This window comes from Poecilia reticulata, linkage group LG3, assembly GCF_000633615.1.
Source record: "Poecilia reticulata strain Guanapo linkage group LG3, Guppy_female_1.0+MT, whole genome shotgun sequence".
In the NCBI taxonomy this organism is placed as follows: domain Eukaryota; kingdom Metazoa; phylum Chordata; class Actinopteri; order Cyprinodontiformes; family Poeciliidae; genus Poecilia; species Poecilia reticulata.
This window is the reverse complement of record NC_024333.1, coordinates 19,437,621-19,455,282: the sequence shown is the minus strand read 5'-3', so window position 1 is coordinate 19,455,282 and position 17,662 is coordinate 19,437,621. Positions and strand designations below refer to the sequence as shown.

At 37.2% G+C, this 17,662-nt stretch overlaps 1 protein-coding gene and 1 long non-coding RNA gene across 3 annotated transcripts in view; both read right to left on the bottom strand.

The window, feature by feature from the left end:
- The window catches only part of myo1ea (myosin IEa), a 61,279-nt gene extending 44,879 nt beyond the window's left edge, over positions 1 to 16,400 (bottom strand). Inside the window, exon 1 of one of the 2 annotated variants that reach the window (XM_008405358.2) lies at positions 16,087 to 16,400. In XM_008405358.2, coding sequence (XP_008403580.1) covers positions 16,087 to 16,089 — 3 coding nt within the window. In that variant the 5' untranslated portion in view covers positions 16,090 to 16,400. The remainder of the gene's footprint in view (positions 1 to 16,086) is intronic. The other variant, XM_008405361.2, reaches the window with a different exon arrangement.
- Positions 7,686 to 8,306, bottom strand: LOC103462509 (uncharacterized). The gene is made up of 3 exons (XR_533353.1): positions 8,202 to 8,306; positions 7,969 to 8,074; positions 7,686 to 7,873 (listed from the first exon to the last, which is right to left on the bottom strand). It is a non-coding gene; the product is annotated as an uncharacterized LOC103462509 (long non-coding RNA).
- Positions 16,401 to 17,662: the final 1,262 nt, after the last annotated feature.

The following is a 17,662-nucleotide window of genomic DNA, read 5'->3' as shown; positions in this document are numbered from 1 at the left end:
CCCACCTGTTTAGAGTTGCTTATGGCTAAATTAGGGTTAGAGTGCGGGTTTTGATGTCTTCCATGTTTTTATGTCTTTAATGTTTTTAATTTTTTCTTCTTTCTTTTCGCCGTTTTAATGATGTAATGTTTTTTGTTTTTTTTGTTTTTATTTTTATTTTGTTTTTTTTAAATTTTTTTTTAAATCTCTCTCTTTCTCACTGATTATTTCTGTTTTTATTTTAATTATGTAAAGCACTTTGAAATGCCTTGCTGCTGAAATGTGCTATACAAATAAAATTTGATTGATTGATTGATTGATTGATAATGAGACGAACCTCGAGCCCAAAAGTCAAAGTGTGCAAGTCTTTTGATTTGCACTTTGGAATAATGCAAGTTCAGATTCCCACTAGTGCTGCGTTTTATTTATCCAAGTGCTAAAAATGCAGAGACTTGACTTTCATCCACATCTAAGCCCTCCTCCCCTTGTTTTTCCTTTTAGCAGAGTTTGTCTCGGGAGATCTGAGGTCATTCATCATGTGCTGTGAGTCAGAGCCGCTTGGCTACTGTAGACGGGGGTCACGGTGTGCTGCGAGGAGCGAGTCTCTTTCTCCAGGACGGAGAACGACTCAGAGTCCACAGTCGCTGTGAGGCGTTAGTAAACACACAAGTTAACTTTAAAACTCCCCCGTCTTCAGTGGGGAAATGTGAATGGAAGGAAGGCAAATGGACAACATCCTGCAGGAAAGAGAAGCTTTGTGCATTCATGCTAAAAAAGTAGCATCAGAATCAGCTCAGACAATTTCCATGCTTCCCATTTATAAGTAAACATCTCAAACAGCTTAGAGAAAGGTCAAAAAGGTAAAAACAAGTGCTCAAAAAATCCCAAATTATTTCCTGAAATCCTTTTACTAAATCTCTAAAAATGTGTTCTGGATTTTAGCTTAGAGTTTGATTTAGGAGGTGAAAACATCTGTGATTTTTGTAAATATTGTTAATATACTAGCGAGTAAATTAACAGTTATTCTTGTTAGGTTTGATCTGTGGGAAAACATTTCTCCATCAACAGTTTACAACAGAAATTTGACAGCAATAAAGAGATTTTAACCCATTTTAATGGGTTTAATCCATTTTTAATTGTGGTTAAAATGCAATGAACAGGATGTACCGTTAAGGTTTAATATAATTTTAATTTTAATTTTAACGACCAAGTTATTACTCGGAAGACAGCAAAGTGATGATGTGAAATTTGCATCAACTTGGCAAAAACGCTGGTGTATTTAAATTTGATTATAAATCCGTGTTAAAAATTAAATAATATTCTCAATAATCTGTGGGAAACTGTATTGGTATTACAGCAAACAAACATTTCTCATTTCATTGCCATCACCCTAATCTTTAACTCCCTGCATGGATTTTCTGTCAGACTCAACTCAAACTAAAAGGTTTTAATTTTACTTCCGGTCAAAAGAAACATGCGAGTTAAATTAAAATGTTATATTAAACTAAATCTGCCTGGCGTATGAATAACTTAATTAAACATTAACTGAAAATACTTTGCATTGACTGTTTAGTAATTTTACAATTATTCACTGTTTAGTATGCAGTTTCTATAGAGATCAATCCACCAGAGATCAGAATTAACTAATTTTATTTTGATTGGTAAAATTATCCATTAAGTTAATCAAAATAAATACCTCCCAAGATTTTCTATCTGTAAATGAATCAGCCAAGAAAATATACTTTTATTCACAAATTGAGTTTAATAAACGTCAGATTAAGATTAGGCACATATAACAAATGGGAATAATTATGTAATTCCTTTATTTTTCTCTTGGGTTCAGAATTACCTCCTGATAAGAACATTCAGTCATTTTAATTTTATTTCATTTTAATAATTTTTATTAAATTTTTTTACATTTTAAGATACTTAGACAAAAAATAAAACAAATCAGAAATCTTAAAAACTGGAGTCAGTAGGCCAGAAACCACCAGCGCCTCTATAAGTCTTCTGCATTTCTAGTTTTCAAGGTTTTTTTTTTTCAAAGTCAGAAATGTAATCCTCATAACCAAGACCCAACGCTGATTTAACGAGCAACATAAACAACTCTGGAGGTAATGCATTTAGCATCAAATAGCACTTCAATCTCAAAAGGCTAGAAAATGTTTATGTCCCATTTAAAAAATAAAAAGAATCTGACTTTTTTCTCAAATGAACCTAAGCAAGCCTTTAATCTTGCAGCATTTTACTACCCTTTTGGTTTCACATAACCACTTTATAAGGGAATAAAAACATCACAGCACAACATTATATATCTGTGACTTTTCATTTGTTTTATGCTACATAAAACAAAGTAAAGAGAAAAGCATGAAGCTAAATATGTGAAATTTTGCATTCGTTCACGTTAAGTCATTCAAACATTCAAACTTAAACAGCTAAAACTTACAGTTTTAACCACCTGTAAAAACCATCCATCTGCTTAGTTTGCAGCAACCAGACTACAAATAAAATTATGCTAAATCACATTTAAATAACTGATTTAGCAAGAAAAACATGCTGGCTTCGAGTCTGGGTTCTTTCAACAACTGGTTCGCTGAATCTGGATAAAATGTATCCCACAACCTCTAAAAATAAAGCCTGACTCATAAGATCTCAAAGCTATTAGTGAAAACACAGCTTCAACTTGGCCTGAAAGATGAATAAAACATATCCACCAAATCTATTTATTACAAAACCTAAAATAATTAGACATCATATAAAGGGTTTGAGTATATTTTGTAAAATATTAACATATTTATCAGTATCAAAAAAATTTAAGGAATGTTTCTTTGTGCTGAAGTATGTGATTTAATATTTGCTTTGCATCAGGGATCACATGAAAAAAGTGAATGTTGCTCATGTCTCAATGAAAGATGCAAACGTTGCAGTGGATCACAACACACTAAAAATAAATAAATACAGCTGCTGCAAAACTAGTGAAACATTCAGCATCAAAGAGCAAGAAAACAGCACAAGGGAGGGCAGTAAAAGTCGATGTGTTTTCAGTTATTAACTTTAAATGAGTCTGGTAGGATGGCCAGAAGCATTTCATATCCTGCAGGGGGATTATTATATTTTTTTTTTCCCATTCAAAGCAACCAAATTAGAACCACTTTACAATCAGAGTTATAGCAGGGGTGAATAATGTCAACAGCTTCTCAGATTAATTCAGGGAGTGTTTTTCTGTAGGAGCGAAATGTTGCTTGGGGAGTCTTCAAATCACACAGTTTAACCATTTTGAAAAAGGTCAAGTCAGTTTGTCTGGCATGGTTTGTTTAAAGAGGGGGAAAAGCCATCTTATCCAAAATAAAATGAAAAAGGGGAAAATCTAGATTTCTATGTTTAAGTAAAAGAAACAAAAAAAAACAAGACAAATAAGTGAAATTCAACTGTTCTAGAAATTATTTTAAGTCCAGCCTGAGATGCTTGTGACTTTCAGTGTGAAAATACAGTTTAATGTAATGTCATAAGCAACTCAACCAGATTTAAGTCTGAACTTTGACTAGACCAAACACAAAAGCAGTTATCCTACGCTTAAGCTAAGTGTTGACCAGATATTCTTCTTCAGCATTTTCTGATAATTAGTAGGATTCAAGTTTCAAACAAGTACAGCAAGCTGACTGGGTCCAGAAGCAGCAAACAGTCCCAGGCCATCATGGTGCCACTACCTTGTTTGACTTTCTTTATCATGCTCTTTTCCTGTGATTATTTTACAACAACCAAAAATTCCAGTTCCGTCTTAAAAATCCAAAAAATATTTTCCAAAAAAGTCTTGTGGATCTTAAAGATGTTTTTTTTTAAACACAATTACCATTTTGGTCTTTTTGGTCAGCAAGGATTTTGGGATTAAAACTCCCTCAAGAAAGCCATTTTTACTCAGTCTCCTCCTTATTGTTGAACAATTAACACTGAAATCAACTGGAGCAATTGAATCCATGTTTTCTCCATTTATAGATAATGGCTCTCATTATCGCAGTTCTAAAACCATAAGAGTAGATTAGAAAGCTTTTCCATTTTGTTGTTTGTTTTTTGACTGGACGTGATGCGTTTGTCTACATGTGCACAGAAAGGCTGTTCAAGCCACGTCTGGCAGAAATCGGGCCAAGACGAGTGAAAATGAACCAAAAAATAATAATTTGTCTAATTATAATTATAGGTACTTTATGGCTTAAACGGCAGGTCAAACATGTTAAGGTGGAAAATGATTTTTCATTGCAATACACGCAGAAAGTGGGAGTGACAGAGTAGCATTTTCTGTCAACCAACAGAGATGCTGTGTTTTGCTGGTTTTCTAATGCCAGTTTCAATTATGTAAGTGCACAGTGTCACAAAACAGGGCTGGATGTAAAGGTTGAGGTTCCTTAATGCAGGGAAGTTTTGTGAAGAAACCCCAAACACAAAAAGAGAAGAGAAAAAAATCCTTAAAAATGATCAAACTCTCAAAATGATATTTAAATGAAATTATATTTTATCAACTGCTCTCTCTCTCTGTCTTTTAATTTAGTGCTACAACAACAATAATTTTGTAAGAAGGAGCCTACAGGTAAACTGAAGCCAGAAATGTTTCGGTTCGGCCATGAAGTGATGATTTTACAACAACCAAAATGTGAACGGTGAATGTTTTAAGGATTACATCATGTTTGAGCCTCCTCTTGTTCAGCGAAGGAAGAAAATCTAATATTTTCCAGTAAACTGAGGGAGTAGGTGCACAGAAAAGGAGGACCTTACAAAAACATCCGGGAGGAGCTTAAAAAAGTCAAACTCCTTTGCTGGCTACTGAGCCAGGGGTAAAGGGTCACTTCCCCAAAGCATTGTCATGACCTGTCCAGCTCTTCATCGTAGGGTCCCCCTTGAATTCTCTACCGTGTATCAGAAGGAGGACATTTAAGATCATTATTAAAAATGAAAATTGGAGCTAACGGCCAATTGGACCCTGCAACATGAAAACATAACAACAGAGCCACTAAAAAAAGAAATTTAAAGTCCTGGCCACAGATCCTGATCTCATAAATGTGAGATTAATTGAAATTGTGAACAAGCTGAATATTTGCTGGGGTGTTTCACATCCTTCATAGAGATACACAGAAGGAAAAGTTTGAGTTAAGCTTGATTAGGATGTTTGATAACCGCTGTAGAGAAGATGCCCCGTCACCACTCTACCTCAATATTTTCAGCAAAAAAGTCTGAAATATGTTAATATCCAGGCTTAAAAAATAGCTGCTGCAGAGTACATAAACTCTCTGCATTGAGAGTTTATGTACTCTCAACGCATACAATGAGAGTACATAAACATGCTTCAATCATGCATAAAATAGCACAGAAAGGTAAAAAGTATATCATACTTTTACAAGATTAACATTTAACACATTCATTTTTAGAAGAAGTTTTTTTTAATTCTGCCTCCACTTTAGGAATAGTTTCCTATTTTAGTCACTTTTTCAGTGTTTTTGACTCACAACTCTCTTTATCTCCTTCTTAAAGCGACTCAGTGCTGGTGGAACTGGAGTGACGTTAAAGTAGTGTACACAAACACACATGAGCACAAACACAAGGGACACGTGTTGCAATGTGAAGTCGAGGGTAGGCATAACAACACCATCTCCATGCAACCACAGACTCTCAGAGCAGAAAACAAACAGGGCAGAGGAATAAAGTGTGACATCACTAGAACATTGTTATGTAAAAACACCAAAATATACCACACTTGTTATTTAAAAGTAGGAGACAAGAGAGCATGGTTTCCATACATTGTATATGAATGTATTTAAAGAAAAAGCAGAGCTTTTTTTCTAAGCTAAAACAAAGGAATCTCAACACAAGTCCAGGTTTTCCCTTCATGCAAATACCATCACCAAATATGGAGAGTGCTGCGCTCTGCCTCAGCGTACAGGAAATGGCTGGGTTTGATTCAGTATCATAAGCGGCACTTTTCCCCACATTTTTCCTTTTTTTTTTTCCTCCCCTTTCCACACCGAGGAAGGACACGCAGTCCTGCGAAGGCTGGAACAGGCAGCTCTGCTCATCTGAAATCAGTCCTTCACTCTGAAAAACGGACGAGCTAAAGCAATTCATCAGCGCAAGATGAGCTTTGAGAGGAATCACTCAGAACTTGGCTGGAAGCAAGTGACTGACATGTACAACTCCCCACAAGTGGTGGAAGTAAATATAACACCGAGCGGCATTCTTACCACAAACGGCTTGAGGTTCGGCCCTGAGCCACGCCTCCTGGTTAGTCATCAGATTAGAGAAGGAATTTCTAATGAAGCAAAGCCCTGAGACTAAAATCTTCTAGAAGAACAGAGTCTCCTCACACTCACGAACACGTTTTATACCCAAGAAAATGCGGTTATGAACTGTAGGTGATTCGTCCAGCAGAAAAGGATTTACAGAAAACATGAGATTAAATCTGGAAGCCAAGAAAATTCCAACAACAGCTAGACCAACGCTGCAGGAAGCAGCATTAAGGTGATCGATTCTGACTAGACGAGAGGTTTCTTTCAAAGACGACACTGCAGCTTTTGCAGGAAACTTATTCGATTCATGCTGGAGATCACGCTGTGGTTTGACCACCTACAAATCTTGCAAAATTGGGACTGAAGCATATTATTGCAGATGCAGCCAGAGGGCAGAGCATGCACAGTTCAATCACCATGCCAGTGGTTTTGTGTGTTTTAGGTCACTGACTCTAAATTATGTATTCTTTACGCTACAGCCAAACGTTTTCCAAAGTATACTGACTTTTATTGATTTCCTGAGTTCCTATTCGCTTCGGAGACATTTGGAAATCAATGCCAAACTGCTTGGGATAAACGCTCCAAGGCAGCTTCAGTTCATGAATTTAAATATGTACGTTAAACTTGATTTCTAGATTGAAACCACGCCGAGTTTGATGGTTAACTACACTGACAAAAAAGTAATAAAAAGCTTTTTTTTTTAAATGGTTCAATTATTTAAGAGTGTTTAAAAAAAAACAAAAAAACCTGCAACTGTAATCCAATATCTAAACCCAATTATTTATCTTTATGTATTTTCTAGAGCTACCAACAGTGCGGCTAATGATTTACTTCCTTTTAGAAACATTTTAAGAAAAAAAGAATCATCATACTTCTTTACTTTTCTTAACTTCACTTAAAAAGTTTTTAGGCAATGTTTCACATACCGGAGGTTTATTGTGCAGGATCCACTGCAGAAATTATAATCAGGTGCAACCAAAACACCAAAGTCAGATAAACAAAAAAAAAAAAAAACTTACAAATGCAAGGAAGTTTCAGTCAAAAGTCTCAGACAATGAGTTAACTTGTAAATACAGCAAAAGAGCAGAAAAAATATATTTTTTGAGAATGACCTGTTGTAGAATTGCATAATCTGCAATGCATGCTCGGTTAGTGAATGAGTTTCTGCTAACTTTTAAAGTTCAGCATTTAAGTGAGTATAACTAGAAAACAAATAAAAGAAAAAAGTCCCAGACTATGAGCTCATTTGCTAGTGAAGTAATAGAACAGAAGTAGAACAACATCTGAAAATGAGCTACTGCTTAAATTCTCTACAAATAGAGTTGGATACACCCCTTAATGGATACACACACCAGGGATATTTTAGTATTCAAGCTGTGACTCAAAATTATGAAGAAAGAAGAACAACTTGCAACAAACGTCAGGGAACAGCTCCAATATATATTCAAGCGGAACATGTGGGTTGATGTGACTACTTCGTCTCCATCTCAATCTGAGGAAGAACAGTTCTCCTAAGAACTTCCACCTGCTCCCTTTTGCTTGCGTTCGCACTTTATCCGAGATCGCTCGGTGTGTGAAATCCTGCCAGATGACGAGAAAAACTGCTGACAAAGACGGCTGGCCTTTTTTCAAAGTGAGGAAAGATAAACAGAGATGAGAGACAGAGCAGAAATGGAGCAGGAGAAGCATGCGTGCGAGCCGGGTTGATATTCTGAACCTTTCAGACGCTGGCGGCTGTTTAAATCATGCTAAAGGGCCCAGGTGTAACTCAGTCCGATTCATAGAGTTCAGAAAACGGCTGCCGGAGTCTACTGGAGATTTGACTGTGTTCACAATAAAGGCATAAGATTAACTTTACATTCATACACTGGGAAATAAATCAGTAACGATACAAACTGCAACAGACGTCATCACTATCAACAGAAAATACATCTAATAACTTCACTGAACTCCAATGAAGAACCGCACAGCATTCTGGGGGATGTAGGCAGAGGACAGGCTTTAATCTCTCAATCTCTCACAGACAGCTAAGCAAGGTTCAACTAACTCGCTCGGTCTTTGGTGGCCTGGCAACAACCTGTTGGGGGGGGACTTGTGGTTACCTAGCAACAACCTGTTGAGTAGCAGTTTCAGGTTTTGCCACTGTGTCTCATAACTGCTTAAAAATGATAAACAGTGGCATGAAGTGAAAGGAGAAAATGAGAACAACAGCTCCGTCCGCCTCTGTGGTTGTGTCAGACCAGAAAGACCACAAATTTACCAAACAATATCTTGATGAAGCCCAGGACTTTTCATAAAACTGAAATCACTCAAACATGGAGGTCGGAGTGGGCTTTGCTGCTTCAGGACCTGGACAATCAGTCATAACTGATAAAATCTTAAATTTTGCAGCATTCTAGCATAAAATTATGAACAATTGTTCAAATTCAAAAATACTTTAATAATCCAAAAGGGAAATTAAATGTTGTTGAAGCTCATTAATTAAAAATCTTTAAAAAGTTATTGAAGTTATTAATGATGAAGTCCCATCATCAATCTTAACTTTAAACTCTGAACAGACTGTTAAAATAGCAACTATTAGAGGCCACAGCTTACTTCAGCATAGCAGTGTGACTTTATGAAATAATATCTTTGTTATTAATCTGTCCACATTTGACCTTTCCTGGTCACAGAATGGGTTTATTAATTACTCATTAAATTTGCATGGTCCAATTTTAAACATGAGAGAGTGGATAACTTCTTTCTTCTCTACATTTATGACTGTAATCAATCAAAAACACCATAAACAGTTAATTCAGACGTTAACAAGAACAGACATCAACATTAAAAAAGTAAAATGGACCGCAGAATTAAAGGGCAGGACTATAAGAGAATGACACACTGAACTTTACTTAATGGTTAAATTAATTAAAAACACCGCAGAAATAAAGTTTAATAAAGTTAATCTGATATGTCTTTAAAGATCAAGATAAGATCAGCAAGTTTATAAAATCCGACTTCTTAAGGTATTTTTGGGAAGAGATTGTTGAAATTCCAGCTTCACACGAGCATCTAAAGGCAGCATAAATACGGAAGAAAGCGAGGGCTGCGCAGGTGAAACAATGAAGGGTGGAGTAGGAAGCTGCAAGGCAGTAAACAAAAAGCAAAACATTTTCAAGACCAACATAAAACAAAGCCTTTTTTCTTTTTATTAAAATCTATAAACGTTTAGTAGCTGCTGTATCTCTGGGTGTCGTTCCTCAACAACCCACAGTTGAACACAGTGAAAGTGTATATTAAATATTCTCCAGAGACAAACAGTTCACACACTGAGACAATAGAACCTGACTGACATTCCTGTTCAAACCACAGTCAATGACCCTGAACTGAGTTACAGCCTAGCAAACAGCAGAGAAGCCACTGCAGCAGCCAAGGTCTAAATGAAGCATCGCCAATTAATCCAAAAGGCACAATGAGTTATTCTGACACCTCCACAGCTCATACGGTGACTGTAGTCATTTGTAGACCAGAATAAACCATTTCACCAACAATGGTATCACCCTGTGGTGAATCTCAACTTTCTGCGGTCTGAAAAAAATTTAAATCTATGTTTCAATTCGCTCGATTTTGGAAACACGAGAAGCTACCGTTTATAATGACGCTAAATGCTGCTCCTGCCAGGCAGGGCTGAACTCGGAAGCATCCCACATAGAGGATAGCCAGAATGATCCCCTTTTAAAAGGACGGCCTTTGTGCTTCAACGTGTTTCAACACGGCACAAAAACTTTTAATTCCCGGGAGAAAACTTCAGAACTGCTCATTTGCAACATCAAAAACTTAATCAGCCCCTTAAAGGAGCAGCAACGGCAACATGGCTGTCTATAAAAGATAATATAAAAGACAATGCGGTTTAGGGTGGAGCTCAGCTGAAATCCTAGACAAAAAAAAGACACACCATTCAGTGCAGAGATGACCTTTCAAAGCAGCCTCACCCTGGTGGTGAACAGCACAGCGAACGCAGGCGACGGGGGAGACATCACTGTCAGCTGTGACGAAGTTATTCCTGTGATTTGAACTAATAAAATACACGTTGGCATGTACCCAGGACTTAAACTGGACTAAAATAATAGAAGAAGCGAACTTCATGGAGGGAACATTCTCTTTTAGATTTAGTACAACTAGCAAAAAGCAAGACTAATATTGTTTTTTTCTGGCATTGTACAATGGGGAGTGAACAATAATTTAATCTTGCATCAGCTCTAAAAGGTTACAGCTTCGATCCTGAAATCAGCCACCAAAACAGAAAATATTTCCTCAAAGTATTCTTTGGTTTTCTTTTATCTACCATCTTCCTCAACAACCGCACTTGCACAAGCCAAGCACGATTATTTATAGAAACTAAAATCATCAAATACCAAAAACTTTTACCACAGAGTGAGGTTGTGTGGCATTTACTGTGAAAGGTCCTTCAGGTCAGAAGAAATGCTTTAGTCCGAACTGAGCGCTAAGCCTCAAAGTATCAGTCAGTGTTCACTGCTGCAGATTCACTGGCTGCAGTGAATGCAAGTCTGGGTTTAAATGTGCAAAATGACAAAATTAGACAGTAAAAATGTAAGAAGGATTGAAAAAAAAGTTGTCTGCACAGAAGAAACTAAATAAATACAGTGGGTGGGTATTATCATAAAAGAAGCAAAAACAACAGCAACTGACAAAGGCATTTTCAGATATTAACCAACTACTGCACAAAATAATTTAAATGCTGTTTCTGAAAACTGCGACTGAGATTAACCCAGAGAGTTCAGACTCTTCCTTTTCATCACCATTTGTGAGCTTTAGCTCCACCACCGCTAAAATCCCAACATCATGCGTGGGCACTGTGGGAAGTGAGCATTTATTCAGCATAGCAAAAATATTTTATTGGCATTCACAATTTGCATGAATTTGCATAAAGTCCTGCTAAATACTGAAACCAAACAGTCATTTGTGGTTCCAATAGAGCAGAAAATGACTTTGCACAGCATTTAATTCAACATCTCAGGCAGCTCTAAAATGAACATGAGTGCTTGTTTTTACTCTCAAATTTAATCTATTGAACTTTAAAGCAACCAAATTAGGTATTAAAAAGTGGAAGGCCTTCGCTATTTTATAAGTTTGATCACAGAAGTAAAATGTGATGCTTGAGTCAATATTAGCTTGTGAGTGACACTGTTCTCAGCAGGTGAAACCTCGACTCTGATTGGTCCTTCTACCTGCACCGACAGCCCACCGGTGTAGACACTTCAGGACTGATTACCAGCAGAAACCTATAAAGTGAGTCACTTTTCACACTGTCACACCTTATAAAGTGATGAATGCTGCAGCTATTAAGCTGACAATGCAATTATTTATTGCTCTGTAGATATAAGATTGTAAATTTTACTTGGATACTTGTTTAGCAGAGCATGACTTCACAGAATACGTGCGCAAAAGCCCTATGTTTCAATGTTAATTTAACTTCCTGATAAAGCAGGAATTAAGTTACAATGTTAACAAAAATCTGGTCATTTTGAAGCGGTAAACCTGAGAAACTGTGGAAATGGTGTCCTACTTAAGCAAAAACACCATTTATATGGCAAGGAAATGATTCGGATCCGTCTTGGTCACCTTCTTTGACTAAATGAATAAAATCTTACCAGTTAAGATCAAAGATTCAGAGAAATCGGATTATTCAGCAGAACCATTTGATAGATGAATAGAAACAACAGTGAAAGCACTAATTTGTGTTTCTTTTTGTTGTCAGCTGACTGTAGAGACAACTATCACAGAGAGACTGAGGATATGTTTATTTCTACAGAAGTATTTTAGAAGTAACACAGTGACTCAAGTCTGCCAGAAAAGAGCCAAACCAGCTGATTCTGAATGTTTTCCTCCAAATAACGGTAAGTCTGTTCCAAAAACAGCTGACAAACCTTTTTAAAGCTTTGACTCACCTTTTGTTCCTTATGAATCACTGTCAACACTTTGGACATTTTTAACTTATTTTTAGGGAAATCTCAACAAGGATTTTTTTTAATGCATCTTTAAATATGCTATTTATCTTTTATGGGATTTAAAAAAATATATCATAAAACAAAAGGTCAAATCTTATCCTCTGGGTAACCCCTAGCAACAAGAGGAAAAAGATAGTTGAGAGCCTAAAAAGTCAGTAAGAAGGACGTCACTGCATACCAAATTCAGAGATATTTTTGTATTTTAAAAAAATATATAAATAAGAAAATAAGTTGTCAAAAGGAGGCTAATTTTCTCAAATTAACAGAAATACAAATACTTAAACATTTGTTATGATGAAGGTAAAAGTTTAACTTCCTGCGACATTAAGAAAGAAGGTTCAACAAAATCAATCAGTAAGACAGACCCACAGAAAGAGACAGCCGAAGCTCGACCATTCAAGAGGCCATTCATTAACCAGGAGGGTGAACATTGACTCCTGTGTGGCCAGGGGAAGCTATCGGGGAAGATAACCGGAGCAGAGCAGCAGGAGCCTCACTTTGCTCTCCATCCAGGAAAGTCATACATGCAAATTAGCAGCTACAACAAGACACTGCCAAGAACAAGAGAGGGGGAAAAGCATGCTGACGAAGATTTCAACGTCAAAATAAAACTCTACTGATCCAGTTGTGCTCAGTTAAAGAAGAGTTCACAACAAAGCTGACTTATCCATCACCTGTTTGTTTTAAAACAATTTAACGAAAAAAGGGAAGTGGCATATTCTGACATTTAGTGCATCCTAAAGTGACAGAAATTTATTGGGAGACAGATAGGAATATTTGTGAAACATTATATAAAAGACTTTTCAGATATAACACAGGACATTTTACTCAAACTCCACATGCTGCTACTTCAAAAAGTGGTATTTTAAAAAAAGGCTAAAACAAAGAAGAGGCTTCAGAATTGGTGATGGTGGACATCCACCACACACTGAGCAACTTTACCAACTTTTCACCAGATTTAACTATAATTAGAGTTACAGATGTATTTATATTTCATGGCATACTTGGATATCTAAATGTGATGAAGGTGACTTGCTAAAGTTAAAACTGAGCATTACATTTGGACCAAAGGGTGACGTTGAATGTGGCATGGCTGCTTGTGCCAAACAGGCTGGTCAGCGTTTCAGAAACTGGGATTTTCCAACATAATCACTCAGGTTAACACAGAAACGTCTGAAAAAACAAACATATCTGTTGAACAACATAACCTGTTGAGGTCAAGGGACCCTGGGCAGACAGGTTTGAGAAGACAGAAGGGCATCAGCAGCTGAAAAATTCACATTTTAGTCAAAGCAAGCAGCATAACAGAGAAGTAGGAGTTACTCAAGATTAGGAAACTGAGGCAGCCTAATAAAGGTGGAGAAGAATATACTGGAAAATCATCGTCATCATTTCAGTGGTGGCATTTCCAACAGTAGATCCACAATACTGAGAAGATGAGAAAGGTAGCAATTTCTATCTTTAGCATTTAAAAATCACAAACTGTGTTGCAGTTAGTCCGGAATACTTAAAACGAGGTCAGCAGTTCACATATCTCCATGTTCTAGCTTGCCTCAATACAAAAAAAGAGAAAAAAAAATTTGGAAAATGTAACAAAATAATAATTTTGTTATCTTGTTGTTCTGAGTTGTTCTCCCAAACAGAAAAGTGCTCATACAGGAAAACAGCTGACGTCGCTAAAAGCAGCTCTAAAATCTTACAGATCTGATGAAAGTTGACTCAAAAGTGTATTCAACATGTGAACTCAAAAAATTACATTTGGGATATTTTGGCTCATGCAGAAAAAAGTCCATTCAGCTTCCCTAGTGGAGCAGATGTCCCTAATAATTCAGTGCTCAGTGTAATGACACAGGACATGCATTATTATTTTGTAAACAAAGTGAAAGTATAAACATACTACAGATAAGGCACAATCTGGGACACAATAGCAGAAGTGTCAGTGTCGTCGCTGTGCAGACTACTGAAGGAATAAGCATGGAAAGAGTTTTTGATGAAGTGACAACACTCGTCACATATTCTCTTTTTAATAAGCCGTGGATGATTAAAAGTAATTTCTGAATCTATATTTGTAGCCAATCAGCAAATCTCATCACCTCATCAATGAGTCAGGAGTCAGCACTATTTGAGAGCAACTCCACCCTCATCATCATCAGACATCCTGAGAGCTGAACTAGCATGAAGAGACATTGCTTTAAAAACTGCCAGAAGTCATTTTTAACAGAGGATTTCCACAACACAAGACAGATCCTTGGCTCAGTCAGAGGAAATTCAACACGGGGCTGTAAGCCATGGCGTGCAAAAGGTGAGTTTAAACAGGTACACAGCTGCTTGATAAACAGCTGCAACTCAGATTTACAAAGCAAAATATGAGCTCCACTTGTTCCTGATTTACGGTAAGCCCTACGGTGGCACAAGTAAACACTCATGAGGTCCGTGTGAACAGTAGGTAGCAAAAAGGCTGCGGATAAATGAAAGCATGTAGGGCAGGGATCAAAAGAAGAGTGGGAGCGGACTGAGCGGCAGCAACAGGCCTAACGAGTTCCCCAGGTCCACAGGACGGCTGCTCGGCCTGTTTTCAGACACAAAGCTTGAATTCCTGAGCAAATCTCTACAGCAGTGGAAGGTCTGAAGCTCTGAGTTCAAGGGGGAGCCAGATCTCTGTTGGAAAAACTAATGCAGACCATCTGCTGCCGTACCATCTTACAGTTCAACATCTGGATGAGAAGGAAGTAGTGAGCAATGCTGATGTCTGAGTTTAGTTTTTCCAGACTTTGTCATGCAGAAATAATTCAAGTTGGCAGTAGCCACGAATGCAGGAATCTACGCACTTTTTCTTTATGTACGATAGTTGTAGTTCAAGTGTAAAAGTACATCACGATAATATCAATCAGCTTTTTGATTTTTCCTTGGGGCAACCTGACCTCCAGGTTCAACTCATTGCTTAAGGTAAAGAAACGAACCAGGTCTCAGTCCAACTTGTGCTTAAAAAGACACTTTCATGACAAAAACTGTCCTAAAGCTACCTGAGGATGCTCACAATTACAAATGAAGTTCTCTCCAAACTGTCTTCATCAGCATTACAATTATTATATTGTGTACTTTGTAGCAATTTAAAGCAAACAAAAGTTCTCCAGTCAATCCAAGCAGACTGGATCATGAGGGCGATAGCAGTCTGTATCACAGCCAAAGTAAATGCGCTTCTCCGGGTGATAAAGGCTTGTGTAATTATTGCCAAAACACAGTGATGAGCCTCACACAGGCTGCTGGGTCTAGGTGTGTCTGCCTGCTGCAGGGCCTGGCGTTCAGCAACCAGGAAAAACCTGTCTCCGGGTAATGTGCAGACACACAAGTTGTTTCACATACTGTACACACTCCACCTGACACATGCTCCAATGGCTGACTAACCGGTTTCCTTAATGTAAGACCTGGTGCACCTGACTGATGCTTTATGTGCATATAAATATTCCTGGGTGAAAATCAGATGGTTAGTACCGGATATGGGTTTCCCCAGCTGCATTTAGAGCAGACCCACTAAGAAAAGCGGTTCTGCTGTTGGGAGTGAGGGCTTAGGAAAGCAGATCAGTGTCTGTTATTGTGAGATAATTTAATTAGAAAAAGAAAAAAAAAACAAAAATAAAAATACATTAACTAATAAACAAACACTTGTAGACATATTTATCTTCTGGGATTAACCTCTCTCTTTTTCTTTTTTCTTTTTTTTATTTTTTATAAAAAACTATTATTATGCGTTTGTTTTCCCAGCTCTCCAGAATATATCTGGTCTATAACTACTAGCTACTTTAAACAAGTGGTACCAAAACACTCACCATCCTCTAATTTCACAGCAGCTCCACTCAGTCCTCTGTCGTCTCCCCACAGTCCAGTATTTGTGCGAAACTCGGTGAAGTCCGCAGTCCTTTAAAAACAAAAGTCTACAACTTTAACCTGAAATCAAAGAGGAAGAGGAAGAGGAAGGGGGGAAAGTCCAAGTTTTCAGAAGTTATTCCTGAAAAAGCGGGGACAGCATGGATGCGGTTTCCTCAGCTGCGTCCTCCGTCCATGGTGAAGTCCCACACTGACAGCCAGCGGCGGAGCATCGGCTCTGAAACATAACACAGGAAACTGAGCCAGGGGATCCAATCAAAGGGCACACAGCAAGTAGTATGTTTAAATATTCATCGGTTTCTGGGAGCGACTCCACTGGGCATGCGCGGAACTTCAGCCGGCAGATAGAGTCATTTCCAGACTGAAAGTTATTGTAGTACGAAATGTGGTCCATCTGAGCGAGAACGGGAGAAAGCTGCTACTCTTAAAATACTCGCAAATCAAAGTTGTAATGGTCTTGTTGCAACTTATGCTCAGTAATTTTTCTAACCCCACAGTGATAGCATATTTTCTTCAGTTTGTTTTTTTTTTTTTTAAAGTAATTCTAGTTACTGATTAGAGAAACTTAATTACAGATTCCACAGATTAGTGGAATCTGTTACACTGTTCCTCTTGAAATGTAAACTATTATAAATGGTTTAGTCATTACTTTAAATTATATCTAACTTGAATACCGATATAATTGTTTTTATATTTAACTGAACAGAGGGTCTACCTGTTGGAAAGGGGACTTTGTGGTTGTGCTCCTGGTTTGGGCTCCAAGAAAGATTAAATGAATGGAGATTACAAATTGTTCCAGTCGTTCAAATACCACTGAAAACCTTCAAAGCTGGAATGAATATGATCTTCATAGTTTGACACAAAATAAAGGAAAAATAATTTTGCAAGGCCTGCCTCATTTATATTATTGCATACATACACTTACAATCTCAAACATTTCTTTGTTTTAATTTGTTTTAAATTACTCCATAGTTTTTCTCCCCATTAGTAGATGTAAATACACATCTGATGTATCGACAGATTCATCAAAACTTCTGAAATCATTACTTCTCCTAAGCTTTTCTGCAAATTATTGGGATGTTTTCTTTAAAACGTGGTAAATATCTAAGCCTATTTTCAGAGTGGTTATTTTGTAAATAATCTGCAGGGATCAGTCTGGTTATCAAGCAAAAACACAAATTTCATAATGCAATCAATAGAAGTCATTGTTGGGTGCAAAACAAGTTTTGTTGGTGATTAAAGAATAGATAAAATAAAAGGGCCTCAAAAATCCCTATTATGGCGGCTCATATAACTGTAGGCCTTATCTACTGATTTCATCACAGTAAAAGGTCAAACAAAGCAGGGGAGCAGTGCAAAATTGACTTGTAACTGAATAAACAAACCAAACAACAAAACTGATTAATCAGTTCTTTCACTGCTGATTATATCAGCTTTTGTTGAGTTTCTTTAATTCCTTGCCTGACACAAAATAAATAAAAAATACTAATGATAATTTCATGCAGTTGTATTTATTTA